The sequence below is a fragment of the Epithele typhae genome (genome assembly GCF_022376455.1).
Source record: "Epithele typhae strain CBS 203.58 chromosome Unknown BXZ73scaffold_128, whole genome shotgun sequence".
Taxonomy (NCBI): domain Eukaryota; kingdom Fungi; phylum Basidiomycota; class Agaricomycetes; order Polyporales; family Epitheliaceae; genus Epithele; species Epithele typhae.
In genome coordinates, this window is record NW_025954319.1 from 24,862 (window position 1) to 39,040 (window position 14,179).

Genomic DNA, 14,179 nt, shown 5'->3' on the forward strand with positions numbered 1-14,179 from the left:
GCCTCGTTTGCGCAGACGAACGAACGGCCAAAACCCCTCAGGGCGCGGACGCATCATCACGTGACCTTTTCCGCGTCAACCTGAAGCAGCGCGCGCCTGGAGATTTTCTGCCACCATCCGCTCTGTCTCCTGCCCGCCGCCCACGCCATTCGCAATGGTTATTTCCGTAAGATCAGCCACCGCTGTCTCGGATTCCCGATTGCGACGCGGCGATCGCCATCCCCGACAATGTACTGTGTGGTCCGACTGCCACCTGTCACCAGGCACATTTTGCAACTGTCCGGGATTAGAGATTCTCGGAATAACTCTCATCGGGGTGCGCTCTAACCTGCTCTAACTCGCCGGTGCACGATAGGCAGGAGCCACGTAGTTGACTGGTATTAGCCAGCAGCGGGCTCCCACCCTCGACTCGAACTTTATCGATGCTTCTAGCACTCAAAAGACCCTGAAGATGGACGTACTAGCTGTTTTCCTCTAACCAGAAGCGGTCGATCAGGACCCAGGTGGGACCATCGTGACCCGGGCGAAGTACGGTCGTGAGATCTCGTTGTGGAAATCTGCGCACCAGACCAGGCGAGAACTGGATGTATGAGATGCAGAGATCAGTGTCCGGCGTCACCTCGATATTTACGTCCACGCTCACCTCGGTGTGGGGATGTGGATATTCGACACGGCTCACCCGAATACGCGAAGGGGCTATGTGGGCTAGAGAGATGATGGGGATCGGGAAGAAGGAGGGAGCTCCGCAGGATTTCCGCCGCACAACATCATCGACCTCACGCACTGACACATGCCTCGGAAAGGTCCCGCGAAGTGATGGCTCTCGTGAGAGAATTATCTCATACCAGAGTGTTCAGTGGGGCATTGGCGAACTACCCACATGCGTGTATCCGCTGTGATGCTACCACTAGAACTTGATTGGCAAGACACTTGATAGAGTAACAGAAAGCTTAAGCTTACACTTTAAGGCCCTCTATGTACCGCGTGACGCAGTACTTCGGCATGGCGCAGAAAACAGTAAGATGTCTGGTTCTTCTATATAATCAGCTCAGGACACATCTAAGGGACAAGTGCGCGCCTGACCTTCTTGCTGGCTGGGCGCTCATGAGTCATCGAGGGTGGGTCTGGGTGGGTGTGAGCAAATTGCATAACGGAGTTCACGAATAAGTCTGCAAAAATCTCTGCAGGAGTGGGTTGCCCGTCTAAGCACGGTGGAAAGCCTAGCAAGGGCGAGATGGTGAGTGAGCTGAAGCAAGTTCGCTGCCCCTCTTCTTCCGGTGTTGACTGACTCATGACGTGATGGAGACCCGAGGGTAGGGTTAGGGCTCAACCAGTCCACCTGAGCGGCTGAGCCTACGCAGCTTGTTCCTCTTCCACGACGATGCTCCTCTTCGCCCAATCATATCTCATATCACATCTCCCTGCAGAACCGTGAAAATTACCTCTTTTTTCTGCCATCTCGTTCTCTGCGTGTCGAACTCCTCTCCTCAGCTCCTCTTCTGTATTGACGGGCCGTCTTCAGCACTTGACCTGTGACGCACGGACAAGACAGTGTTCCTTGACGCGCATAAGCACTGCGCGTGCTTACTCTGTGCATTGGGCGAAGGTTCGTAACGAGAACGCAGCGAACGCCGAAATGAAGCCAAGGACCGGGGGAGAACAGCTTTCATAGGAAGCATTGGGTGCTAGGCTCAAGCTGGGCTCACAGGTGTGTGCCACGGCCGCTCTTGACCGACGCCTATTCAACACGGATTCTCAGGGAGGTGCACATGCGCGTACCATGGCAATACAGCCGCGGTGCTGCACATGACAGTGGCTCCAGTCCAGACTAGAGATGGACGCGCCGCGCGACCTTTCTGCCTCCGTCCGCTCGCAGTATGTCCGAATTGTATTCCCTTGCCTAGTTCTCTCCGTCTCGGCTGTGGGCTCTGGACGCCGTCGACCTCAACTCCACGGCGAGTGTGCCCCGACGGGCGGGGCGCACGACGGTCATGTGGTGGAGGAGCGAGACGGTCGCTGCAGTATAAATGGCGTCCGAACTCGCCCTGTGTCCAACAGTGCAAGTTCTACTTCGACTTCCCTCCTTGCAGCACACACTTTACACTCCTCGCTTTCGCCATGCAGTTCAAGATCGCCTCCCTCGCCCTCCTCGCCGCCTTCCTCGCCCCGACCGCCCTCGCCCACCCCGGTGCTCGCACCGACACCGTCCCCGTCACCTACGACAACACCTACGACAACCCCAGGGGCTCGCTCAACAGCGTCGCCTGCTCCAACGGCGTGAACGGGCTCGTCACCAAGGGCTACACCATCTTCGCCTCCCTCCCCAACTACCCCTACATCGGCGGCGGCTTCCCCGTCCCGGGCTGGAACAGCACGGAGTGCGGCTCGTGCTGGACGATCTACTACGAGGGCAAAAACATCAACGTCACCCTCGTCGACACCGCCGGACGCGGGTTCAACATCGCGGAGAAGGCCCTCAATGTGCTCACGAACGGGCGGGCGGCGCAGCTCGGGCGCATCGACGCGACGTTCGCCCGCGCGCCTGCTGAGGCGTGCGCTTGAAGGTGAGCCTGTGGGCCGTTCGCCAGGTCGGAAAATATTTGACTGATGCTTGCATAGGAACATCAGAGAATAATTGAAGAGGTTGATGGTCTTTTCGACCTAGGAACGTCCGGATTAAGGACATTGTGTCGGACTAATGGACTCAGATTGAATGTACCGATACTGTAACTGTTGAGGCTTACTGGACACAACGATGATGGTTATTCGCGATACTGTGATGTCTGTGACAGCAGACCGAAAGCTTTCTAGCTGCAGCGTGCTACACTCGTGCAGCAGGTTAAGTATTCTGACAGCTACTTTCTCGTGACTTCGCGGATCATCTTGAGAGACAAGGTCGGTTAGTTGTTGGCGGATATGAAGAGTACGCGCTGCTCACGATGTAAATATCCACCGGCGGTCCGTCCCACTCCGGGTTGTCTTCCGCAATCATCCCATGGGCGACGGTTACATAGCCCAGCGTGGCATAGAATCCGGAGGCGTCGGACGTCCTCACCCATACCGCCCGCTCTTCGGCGTCAGCCTCGATCACATGTCAGTCCTCGCGCCAATACTCTCGAGTTCGGCGAGCTGAGACTCACCAAATCGTTCAATGCCTTGACCAGCGCGCTCGCGTAGCCCCGGCCCTGCTTCTCGGGTGTTGTCTCGAGCATGATGAGCTCGAACATCTCCGCCTTCCTGTCCCCGACGCCCTCTGCCTCGAGCCGAGCGACCGCGTTGAGGTACTCTGTGTGCCTCTGCCGCCGCTCGACGATGTGAGCAGCGAATTCAAGCACGATGCGGTCAACGCACCTGTAAGACCTTCTTCGGCGTTAGTCCCCGCCGGAGCGGGTCCAAGAACTCGAGTATCTTGCTGTTGGGCGGTTCCTCGCCCGGCCGAGTGCTGTTCACACGCACTAGTCAGCCCTACCCAATCGCGAGATTCGTCACAGCGGCACAGCCAGTGTGCTCGGAGGGACGCACTAGCTCAGGTTAGCGTCGCCATGGTCTATTGTCCAGACCCGCCGCGCTCGCACTTTCGCGCAGAACTGGAGGAACGCGAAGAAGTAGTCGCGCGGGGCACGGACCCACTCATTGTCGACATCCTGCGGAACAGATGAGCATGGGCTTTCTGGTTCCAAGTTCGTGTGGCGCCACGACTTAAATACCTTAAAATATAGGAAGAGGGGGCCCGTAGCGTTCGCCTCGAACCAGCCGTGCACGGCCCGCCATACATCGGCTAGGTTGAATTCAGTCGGGGAGAGAGGAATCAGAGAGGATCTTTGAGTTGGATGGCGAATGCGCACACGACAACTTGTCTCTTACAGTAATTCAATGGGCAGATTCTCGGCGCACGGATGAGTGTCATCCCTCCTACCTTCAGCCTTCGAGAATCTGTCTAAGGCGGTGGCCTGCAGGGTTGAGTACCTTGTTTCCAATAGCATGCATCAGCAAAAGGTGTTTTCCACGGTAGCGCCCGATAGCACGCGACACCGCCATATCGGGACAGGTCGTCTATTGTCTGCACGACAAATGATGGTAGCAGAACGGCAGCAACTGACATTCATTCGTCTTTGCTATGAAATTTGATCGCATTTTGTGGCCGCATACAGGATATGGTGCATTTACTACCGGCACTAGTAGCTTAAACAGAAAGCTGTAGTCGATGATCGTCGATGATCATGCGCTCCTTCAAGGGTGAATATTTGAATCATGGGGCGCGTGGGGTGCATAAGAGGTTCGTATTGAGCTATACATTCGATTTGCAAGGACGCGAACAGTGTGCGCGGCAGAGAACGCGGTGGGCGCGAGGATGGATGGACGTCGGCGCGGGCGCCTGTTCAATCGCTTACGGGCCGCAGAGTCCTCAGCTGCCATCCGACGCCGGCAACGGCGAGTCCCACCTTGCCTCCTCCCATCCTCCTCTGTTCCCCCAGTTTGTTCTTGACGCTTCTTCTTTTTCGCTTCTCTGCGGCACCTCGTCGTGCTATGAAAATCCTCTTCTTCATCAGAATGTCTGCTTCTAAAGTGGGACACGCGATCCAAACGCGGAACATCGACTCGTGTCCTTGCTCATTTGAGCATTGTTTCCCATGAGGTGCGCATGTCATCTCCCCCTTGCGTTCCTTGAAGCGACACAGTCCCCAGACAGCGAGGCGGGAGCAAATAGTTCATTGCACATAGAACGAAGTCCTCACTCTCGGGGTGGCAGAATATGCGCGGGAGCAAAACCATGACACTCACCTGGAGGACCTCGACCTTCCGCACGACGCTCACATGCGAGTGCGAGCTCGTGAAATATACAGGAGAAATATGGCATCGCACGGCGGGGTCGTTTGGGCATCGCAACCTGGCTCGTCCTACGCCCAGCGCGTAGTCCGTGCTCGTGAGACCAGTGCGCATGGGTATTCCAAGGTGCGCTGGTCACCCCCTCTCATGGTGGACGTCTAAATCACACCGTGTCGGGCTATCTCGCTTGCCCTAGGTGCCCCGATAGGGCGGCCAAGTATACGCATGCGCCCGTTGTAGCCATGTGCGCTTCAGCAACGTCCAGGGTTCCTGGGGGGAGCGTGGTACGTCGATGCTTTTATCCGCTTCTGTACGTACCGCGAGCTATAGCGAGGTCGCACCTCGCCGTCACCGCGACGCTCGCTCAGGGCATGCCGCTTTTCATTCGCACACATGGTTATGTGGGCCATGTCCGACCGTAGAATCCCGCGCTCTTATCGAATGATGTGCGGGGTGAACACCTGTACGTCTATCCTCTGTGTTTCTACGTCCCTGATACCAGCCGCCAGACATGCTATTCAATGCACTCTTTGTTAAATTCCATTCTCTCCGCCAAGTCAGGCCTCTTCAAGCTCTCCCACTGGCAACCTGTAGGCATACAACACGTAATTGAAGCTGCTCAACAATGTCGATTTCGAGCTCGCCAAGCAGGTCGTCCAGAACGTCGGCGAGCCCGTCTCGACTCTCCTCTAAACCCGCGTGGCCCGACGCCGAACCCTCTTTCCGCGAAGCTCCCCCAGCTCGCCGCCTTCGCCCTCCGCGAGCCAACGATCAAACCACGCCGCATTGCAATTCTTGTCGTCGATGACTTCAACCCTGCGCGGGTTGACGGCACCTCCACTGCGCTCAAGGCCGAAATGGTGACCATGTGGATCGTCGGGCCATGCTGGAGGCCTGCGGGCGATGGCAGGAGCAAGCCTGCCTACTCCGCGGACCACCACTACGGGGATCAGCGAAGCGCTCTGTTCAACGCCATCGTCGTCGCGAGCAGCGCGGCAAACGCCCGCACTGGGCACTGGGCGAGGGCAGTGAGTAGGTAGAGAGTTAAGTCAAGATATATATCGCTGTGGAGACTTACTGATATGGAGGTCCGTGTTGGTAGCGACATTATGAAGTCCAAAGGAAGTTGCTTACGGTGATTTCTTGCTAATTGTTGTGACCCGATGCGGCGGCGTCACAGTGGCGTCCCGCTTTGACCTCCTCTCGGTTGTTCCGAGACATGGGCGCATGTGCGGGCATGCGCGCCTATTACTGGACTCAACCCGCGACCGTCATCATCCCCCAAGTGCGATGTGCCACTCACGCTCGCGCACGACCATGTATCAAGACGTGGTGAGTTCCTCATCATTCTCTGCTCCCAGCATCTGGTTCACCGTACTCACACTTCTATCGACATCGACATGGCTTTCAACACCCTCTCGTGGCAGACGTCGTCGCCCTCACGGCCGCCACTCTGCGCCCTAGGTTCCACCTCCACGAAGCCAACACGACCCCCCTCTCTCTACATTTCCGCATCTGCGGACTCGACACGAGTCACGACGTGTGGTTCGCAACGGGGTGAGCTCGGTGCACCTCCTGAACGCGAGGCTTCAAGTTATGGCGCTTATAGCGGCGGGTCGGTCACATGTGATGAGCCACCGTCCATACGAGGTGTGAACTTTGGTTAACATATCCCCTTCCGCCTCTTCTCCTCTTCAAACTGATTCCTCAGCCTTGCCGACAGTGTCACCGACTCAACGTTGCTTCCGTCGGTAACCACTGACCTATCACCAATTCGCGTGCCCTCGATCGACTCGCTGTACTCGCAAGCTGGGTAGTCTTGGCCCGGACCTCCTGCTCATCGCGCGCCCCGACATGATGTCAATCTCTCACGACTACGGCGTCTTCATCGAGGACGAGGGCATGATCGCCCTCCGCGGGCTCTTTCTCATCGACTCTATGAAGGTATCCTCAGGTGCGTCCGTAAAGTTGGAGCAACATACGTTCGACGGCTGATCGTGCGTTCGGTGGGGCTGGACAAGCAATCACGATCAATAACCTCCCAATCAACCGCTCGGTCGAGGAGACGATCCGGCTCGTGAAGGCGTTCCAGTTCACCCAGTGGATGCGTCTCTCTTCCTCCGCGTTCCCCATCGCCGCTCCCGCTGACCTCTCCTTCAGCCTCACACCCCCTTCCCCTCCCCCGTTTGCGACGCAGCCGCAGGAAGAGCATGGTGAGGAGTGAGGGAGCGAAGACAATGAAGACGCGAGCATCTACGCTCAAGGCGACCACCTCCCTGCCCCCAACCAATTAACCCTTTCGCGCCCATGGTGCCCGACCTGTCTATCCCGCCGCACTCAACCCACCTTTCTGCGCTCTCCACACTGATTCCTCTATCAGGTAAGCAATCTCTAGATGCGAATTCTCTACAGGCCGTTACTGACCACTTCGATAGTACTCACGATAGGGAACACTTCCTTCAATTCGGGAGATGTGCTGGTTGAGAGGCTTCAAGTACTCGGCTACATCACGATTCACCGACTACGTAAGTTCTTTGTTCTGCTAATGTGTGCGTTGTGTAGAATACCCGCTGTTTCATATTTACCCCAAATGGATTATTGCGCGATTGAACCATATATGTGTGATTAGATGCGAGCCCCAGTGTACGACGGAAGACGATAATCTTCCGCAGGGTGCTGTAGGTTCTCTGTCATCTCCTCCGCTAACTCTGACCTCTTATCGTGTAGCGCTATCATCTCATGCGCCACAGATGACCGATATACGGTCGCGCGCGCACTCAGACCTGATAGCCCTGCCCGCGAGAATCGATCATCAGTTGATAGCGGAAGAAGCAGACGGCCGTACAATACGGGATACTGCATTCTTTGGATACTAATCTACCTTCTATTGTCTTCGCTAGCACTAACTACCGTACGCTACAAATGCCCCAGTGCACGATCATACGCTATCGTTTCTGCACCTACTTTGCTGATGTGGTGCTTCGGAGCATTTTTATACTGCGCATCGGTTGCACTGGCGCGCGATGGCAGCCCTGAGCGCTTGAGTCGGTTAGCGATAAGATAAGCATACTTATCTCTAGTAAGTAGTCGCCATGGCATCACTGGCTTTGTCAGCAGCCTCGACGAGTCGCGTGGCAGGCCCAAGCCCGGTTGAATTCGAGTTCCACTGGTACTTGAACATCACTCATCAGCTCACTCAAGTGGCTCATCTACTGTCGGTCATGAAAAGAAAATCCCGCCGTCTGGAGCAGACTCCCCCTCAAATAAATGCGCGAAGACCATACGACGTGATAAAAAGGGATACCACCATGCTCGCGGGGTGGCACTCGGGTAGAGTCCCACGTAGTGTCAGGAAGATCTCTAACTGATCGCAGACGGTATTTGTAGTGACCGAAAGCTCAAGTCCTGGGGTCCATGCTTCAGAAGACTACAGCATCACCGTGTGAAGACTCCGGAAAGCTTCACACAGTCGGTCCATACTCCGCGCCCGTATTCCGCCTTCCGAACGAGATTATCACTGAGATTTTCGTATCGCCACTGAAGACAGAAAAAAGCTCGCGATACTGGATATACACGACGACACCGAAGATAGATGGGAAAGCGTTCGAATTCCTCGTCACTCTGACACGCGTCTGTCGAAGATGGCGTCAAGTCGCTCTTCAATTATCTGAGCTCTGGACACACGCCAGCCTCCCAGCACAGTACGGGCGATATCTACATTTCCAAGAGCTTTCACAGACAAGCCACTCTCTCTAGTAGTCCAGTTCCCCTGGACTGGTCGCGTCTCTGACTCTGATCGTGCGAAGAACCATTCCAGCACTTCCCGCGCCATCACAGCTGTCAGCTCTCGCCTTCGTCGCCTTGATGTTGAATTACCATCAATGGGGCATGCAGTTCCGTCGTGGCTGCTTGATATCAGAGTTCCCTGCCTAAAATCTCTCACCATTCTTTACGACGAACTGAAGGACAGCAACCTTATGGGCCGCGTCGTGGAACGCAAGATGCTTTTCGCGGACCAAGTTTCTCCTCTCGAAGGACTCGCACTCGTCAACATGTGCGGATGGCTTCCTGTCAACCACTTCCCCAACCTGACTCATCTCTTGCTGGCCCTCCCCTACGTTGTCGCCACGCCTTCTGTCCTCATTTCTGTTCTTCGGCAAACCCCTCGCCTACAGCATCTCCACCTGAAAAACCTCCGTCACTTTCGCCGAGACACAGTTGTGGAACCTCTTCCTATGGAGAGCCTGAAGTCGTTCGTCATCAGCGAGTCGTTCCTCGCAACCGCAGAAATTATCATGCCTTCCGACTCCCAGAGGCGCCTCCCTTCGCATGCCCAGGAGCAAACTCTGGCATACCAGCGCGTTTCAACTCAACGGCCTCCCCGCCGTCCGCGGCGCCACCGATCTCGACATCCGCGTGGCTACCTCCCTCGACTGGTGTCACGTCGCCCTCCAGACGGACCGCAGCGGGTTCTGGCTCGAAGGCACGCACAGCTTCGGAAGCGCCTCAACGTCCACCCGTGGATCCATTCCCTGTTCTCTCACCTCCACACCCAAATGCTCCTCACGAACGTCACCACCTTCACCCTCGACGTGCCCTACCTCGACCCGAAGATGTTCGTGCCGGTCCTGGACCATCTCCCCGTACTGGCCACCCTCAAGCTGCGCCTCTCCGCGATCGGGCCCACGGCTGCCCGAGGCCGTCGGGCGACATCCAGTCCGCGGGCCCGCCGCACGCGCTCGTCCAGATCCTCACTTCCGCGCTGCGACGCCCCGGCCAGCCAGTCTGCCCCGCGCTCCGCACTCTCGCGGTGAGCACGAATGTCGGCGGCAACGGCCCCCGTCTGTACAGTGGCAACGGCCTCCGTCTGTACGGCGAGAGCGACGACGGCGGCGACAGCGACGACAGCGACGACGGCAACGACAGCGACTACAGCGACGCGGAGGAGAAGGGGACCGCCTCAGCCATTAAGCTCGCGGTCGCTGAGTTTGGTGCCGCACTCGCGGAGCTGCTCATCGCGCGCAGGGATATGGGCGTGCCGCTCGAGCGGCTTGTCGTCCAGCCGCGGTGCCTGAAGCGCCGCTCAAAAAGGCGAATGCAACCACCACAGTGGGAGACGGAGGTGCCAAAGGAGCGGGCGCAGTTGGAATGCCTGCTGCGGCCGTTGGTGTCGCAGTACGAGTGGATGTCGTGCACGGAGGACATGTTCGGCGCGTTTGACGTGAGGGGGTTCTGGCATGTGGAAGAGGAGGAGAAGTACTGGGAGTTCTCGGCTGGGTTCGGTGAGTGCGAGTGTGTGTAATGACTTGACTCCCTGCACCATCATGTTCTCAGTACACGTCGTACGTCTGCCGGGTCGCTTGGCGCTTGCGGCAAAGTATAACTGGATGGATTTATTCTCATTCGCCCGAACAGCTAGCTATAGTGTCACGAAACGTCACGTCGGCATTGACGGAGCATCCTGTACACGCACACAAATAGTAGCAATCGGTCCAGACTGGTGCGATATGAGCGCTTCACCGCCAAGTGGCCGGTCAAAATCGCTCAGGTTAGATCGGGTTCCAAAACGGTCTGCGCTTCTGGTAAATCCTCTACGAGGTGTCCTCGATCCAGGCTACCTTCCGTAAGGTGTCCCCATTTTGTCTCTACCCTTTCCTCGCGGAACTCGGACTCCCAGCTCGTAAATCCAGCTCCCCGCATGTGAACATATTCCCGTTCCTCGTCGCTCTGCGCCGCACGAAGAACGACCGATCGCTTGCTGGCGAAGAGGCTGACGGTTGGGGGTCGAGATCCCATATGACTTCCACCTCTGTCGCGGTCCGGGTGATACACCCACTACGGACGTCAACTGTTTCGCACGTTATCCAGCTGCGCAGGGTCAACCAGCAGCGTCACGCGGGCAACCCCAAGCCAGGTTTTCGTGCTCCGCCCGGACGCTGGCTCCACAGGCACCTGTGCGCCCGTCAGCGAACATCGCCCGCTCAGTCGAGAGTGGCAGCACCCACCCGCCACTCACGAGGAGTGAGGTCCCCGCAGAAGAACGGCAGCCTGCCCCTGGCGTCCGCGTCCCAGGCCCGCTGATGAGCCACTTGAGCACCTTCCCGTCCTCTCGCACCCGCCCGCCGTTGCCTCGGGCTCGTACCGCACGTCGCTGCCCTCGGCCCCGCCCGCGAGTTGATCGTCGCGGATATGGAGGGGCTCCCGTCGTTGCCGAGGAAGCGAAGTCGATCCATCCGGGCTGCTTCTTGCCCCACGGGTGGTCGCTGTGCGGTGGTGGGGGCGAGGTGAAGTGCAGCAGCTCCAGATACGTCCTGTCGGGGAATATGACGAGGGCGTTGGCGGTGGCGCCGCCGGCGTGGGTCCCTCCTGGAGAAACGCTGTGATGACCATAGAATTAGCTGCACTCGGCCTTCGACAATAAACGCATGGTACGCACGTGAAACCAAGTTGGCGGAATGCTTCGACGCTGCGGGCAGCGTGCCCGGCGGGGTGAGGTGAACGATGTGGTCGAGGATCCTTGTAGAAACGGGAGACATCTTGCGGGCAGCGACAGGTAGAGGCCGAATCTGTGCATCTGGGTTTATATGCGTGCATATGCTTACCCGTTGGTCATAGACTATTAGAAGCGGCAGATTCGTCATTCGCTCGCAACGCGACGGTGTGACCGTTTGATCACGAGACTGTGACTCTCAAGACTGTGTTAACTAGCTGCAAGTACTGACGACGAAATCTCTGGCCTTTGCAAAACCGTGCTCCCCTCGCCTTCCTGCTCCTCCGTTCGCTCCGAAAAAACAAACAAGGTACCTCAGATAAATTCAAAACTGTATACCAAAGCCGATGGTGAATGAAGAGGGAACGGAGGAGCTACACCCCGCAGAAGTCGTTTTACGCATCCAGTAAAGGCCTAGTACACGCGCGGAATGAGAGAGACTCACAAACTAACAAGGAGCGAGAGCACGGACCATCAATGTCGTCCGCGACGAGAGCCACCGAACCCTCCACCTCCACCTCCACCGTGTCCATCCCTATACCCGCCTCCGCCCCGCCTCCGCCTCCACGGCCCCATCTCCGACCCCGTCCGCCCGCACTTCCACTCGCATTCCGCCCACCGTCGAAGCTATCCTCTGGCCCGCCGTGACCGAACATGTCCTCCTGCGACGGCAGAGGCCCGCTCTGCCTCCCCGCCACCGAAGCCGAAGCCGAGCCCGAAGCCGAGCCCGAGCCATCCACCCCACCGAACCCGGGGATGACATCGTCCGCGCAGTCCGCCGAGCCAAAGCCCCCGAGCCCAGGCAGCCCACCCGCCGCCGCCGGCGCGCCCGGGCCCGCCCCCGCCTTCGGCCCCTCCTCCTGCATCGCCCACCCCGGAGGCCCGTTCCCGAACCCGGGCACCATCGCCTCCTCGTCCTCGTCCTGGCCGACGTGTCGGTGACCTCCGGCGGCTTCTCGCCGCCCCCAGAGAACACCGAGGACGCGTCGCCGGGGCGCTCGCGGCACCAGAAGCGCGTCGTGTGGTCGTTCGAGGCGCTGACGAGGATGTGCCCGAGCGGGTGGTAGGTGAGCGCCCAGACGTTCGAGTCATGCGCCTGGGAGAGCGTCGCGCGGGGTCCGGGTTGGTGTGAGGCGTCTTGGGTCGCGGGGGGCTCGGAGGAGGAGGAGAGGTCCCAGTGGAGGATGGAGCCCTCGGAGCCGCCGGAGACTAGAACGGGGTGCACGGGGTGCCACGCCACGGCTGGGGTTGGACGAGTGAGCGCGGGGCTTGGAGCCGGGAGGGGACGACACTCACAGCAGACCTCCTTTTTGTGACCCTTGAGAAGGCGGAGCTCCTTCATGGTGCGGATGTCGAATACGCGGACGGTCTGGTCGCGCGACGCGCTGGCCACGAGCTCGCCATTGGGCGACCAGGCGAGAGCTTGTACGGTGTTTTGTGATAGTGGCTATATGCGCGTTAGCCGTGGAGAACAAAGCATGGAAGATGGACCCGCTCGTGACAACATGCTTCATTTATACGCGCAAAGGGAGGAGCACGGTACTTACAGGGTAGAGAGCACTGTTGCTGATCGAGGGTCCCAGAACTTGATCATGTTGTCTTTACTTCCAGAGACGAGCAAGCCCTTGCTCGGGTGCCACTCGACGCACTTGACGTCCCACCCGTGTCCTAATAGACACCGTTGGATATAGTTGACGGGCTTCAGAACCAAAACTCACCTGTCAACGTCCGCTCTGCCCTCTGCTCCTCGAACGACCACAACCGGATGGTAGAGTCGTCGCTGGCGGTCGCGAACCGCGTGTCGTCCGGACTGAAACTGAGCCCACGGATCGCTTCGCGGTGCCCCGTCCACTGCGTCAGGTTGTTCATGTTGGGCTGGAAGTACTTGATGACGCCGTTCTGGTCCGCGGACGCGAGGAACGCGCCCGAGTGCGAGAACTGCATCGTCCGGACGGCGGAGTCGTGGGCCTGCAGGATCGTCTCGAAGTTGAACGTGAGGCCGTTCCATAGCGTGAACTCCCCGCTGGTCGAGCCCGTCAGGATCCGCCTTGCTTCTGGTGTCCACTGCGAGGTGCGTGAGCGATGAGTGAAGGAAGTGGGACATTTCGCCACGCGACGTACCACCACGCAATTCACAGGACACCTGATCTTGTTGGTGGATGTATGCACGAACTTCGTGCACAGGGACGTTGAAGGGTTGTCAGGGTATGCTTTCGGGGGCAGGAGCTGCACACAAAATATATTGAGTTCGCGTTGTACTCCGTACACGCCCAAGATTCCACCCCTACGTCGATGATGTACGGCGGCGCCGGCCTCAGATGCGGCACGTACGTTCCGGTCGGCCGCATTTTGCGCAACTAGTGCCCGCAATCGTCAGAAGGCGGGACGCGAGCGCGCATATAGCACGAACTCACCAATGCCCATCTGCCCATGGATCCACCGTAGTCGACCGTCCTTCGCGGGCGCACCTTCTTCAGAGGCTTGCCGTCTGCCATTTGTCGCGCCATGTCCATCTCCAAGGCGCGTGGATCTTCTGGCGGCGCAGGATTTGGGACCTCTAGGTTGCGTTTTGGCTGCCATTCCATCTTCGAGGCGTCATGTTGTCGTGGTGGAAGAGCGTGTGTAGGGAGGAGAACGGGGAGGGAAGTCGTGCTGGCCATTGTGCGCAAATAGAAGGGGCATGCACTCCCAACAGGAAAGAGAGAGGAGCACGCGACGAGGCTGGACGCACAACAAGGCCAGGGGATGAGAGAGCGGGTGTCGGTCAGAGCGGTGAGACGCCCATTCCTGGGCCGCTTTGTTGCCATTAGCCACGAGGTAGTCGTGAGAGAGCGTCGAATACAACGATCCTTATCCTCCGAT

The 14,179-nt window shown here is 58.2% G+C and overlaps 5 protein-coding genes across 5 annotated transcripts; 3 read left to right on the plus strand and 2 right to left on the minus strand.

Annotated features, from left to right (window-relative positions):
• Positions 1-2,118: 2,118 nt before the first annotated feature.
• Positions 2,119-2,562, plus strand: BXZ73DRAFT_56819 (immunomodulatory protein; the record flags this gene model as incomplete). The annotated part of the gene is made up of 1 exon (XM_048021515.1): positions 2,119-2,562. One exon carries the CDS (start codon positions 2,119-2,121, stop codon positions 2,560-2,562), a length of 444 nt encoding a protein of 147 aa, XP_047871506.1.
• A 373-nt stretch (positions 2,563-2,935) lies between these two features.
• Positions 2,936-3,299, minus strand: BXZ73DRAFT_1473 (uncharacterized protein; the record flags this gene model as incomplete). Its single annotated transcript, XM_048017501.1, has 2 exons — positions 2,936-3,082; positions 3,141-3,299. Coding segments are annotated over 2 exons (306 nt in total), but the record flags the coding sequence as incomplete, so codon positions are not given.
• Positions 3,300-6,630: 3,331 nt separating this feature from the next.
• Positions 6,631-6,925, plus strand: BXZ73DRAFT_12863 (uncharacterized protein; the record flags this gene model as incomplete). Its single annotated transcript, XM_048017474.1, has 2 exons — positions 6,631-6,781; positions 6,849-6,925. Coding segments are annotated over 2 exons (228 nt in total), but the record flags the coding sequence as incomplete, so codon positions are not given.
• A 2,231-nt stretch (positions 6,926-9,156) lies between these two features.
• BXZ73DRAFT_82669 (uncharacterized protein) lies at positions 9,157-10,908 on the plus strand (the record flags this gene model as incomplete). Its single annotated transcript, XM_048023767.1, has 4 exons — positions 9,157-9,346; positions 9,441-10,109; positions 10,162-10,169; positions 10,441-10,908. The coding sequence occupies 4 exons, from the start codon at positions 9,157-9,159 to the stop codon at positions 10,906-10,908; spliced, it is 1,335 nt and encodes a 444-aa protein (XP_047871509.1).
• Positions 10,909-11,642: 734 nt separating this feature from the next.
• Positions 11,643-13,830, minus strand: BXZ73DRAFT_93340 (WD40 repeat-like protein; the record flags this gene model as incomplete). The annotated part of the gene is made up of 9 exons (XM_048026642.1): positions 11,643-11,731; positions 11,790-12,240; positions 12,261-12,559; positions 12,614-12,764; positions 12,879-12,985; positions 13,036-13,381; positions 13,439-13,543; positions 13,606-13,674; positions 13,732-13,830. 9 exons carry the CDS (start codon positions 13,828-13,830, stop codon positions 11,643-11,645), a joined length of 1,716 nt encoding a protein of 571 aa, XP_047871510.1.
• Positions 13,831-14,179: the final 349 nt, after the last annotated feature.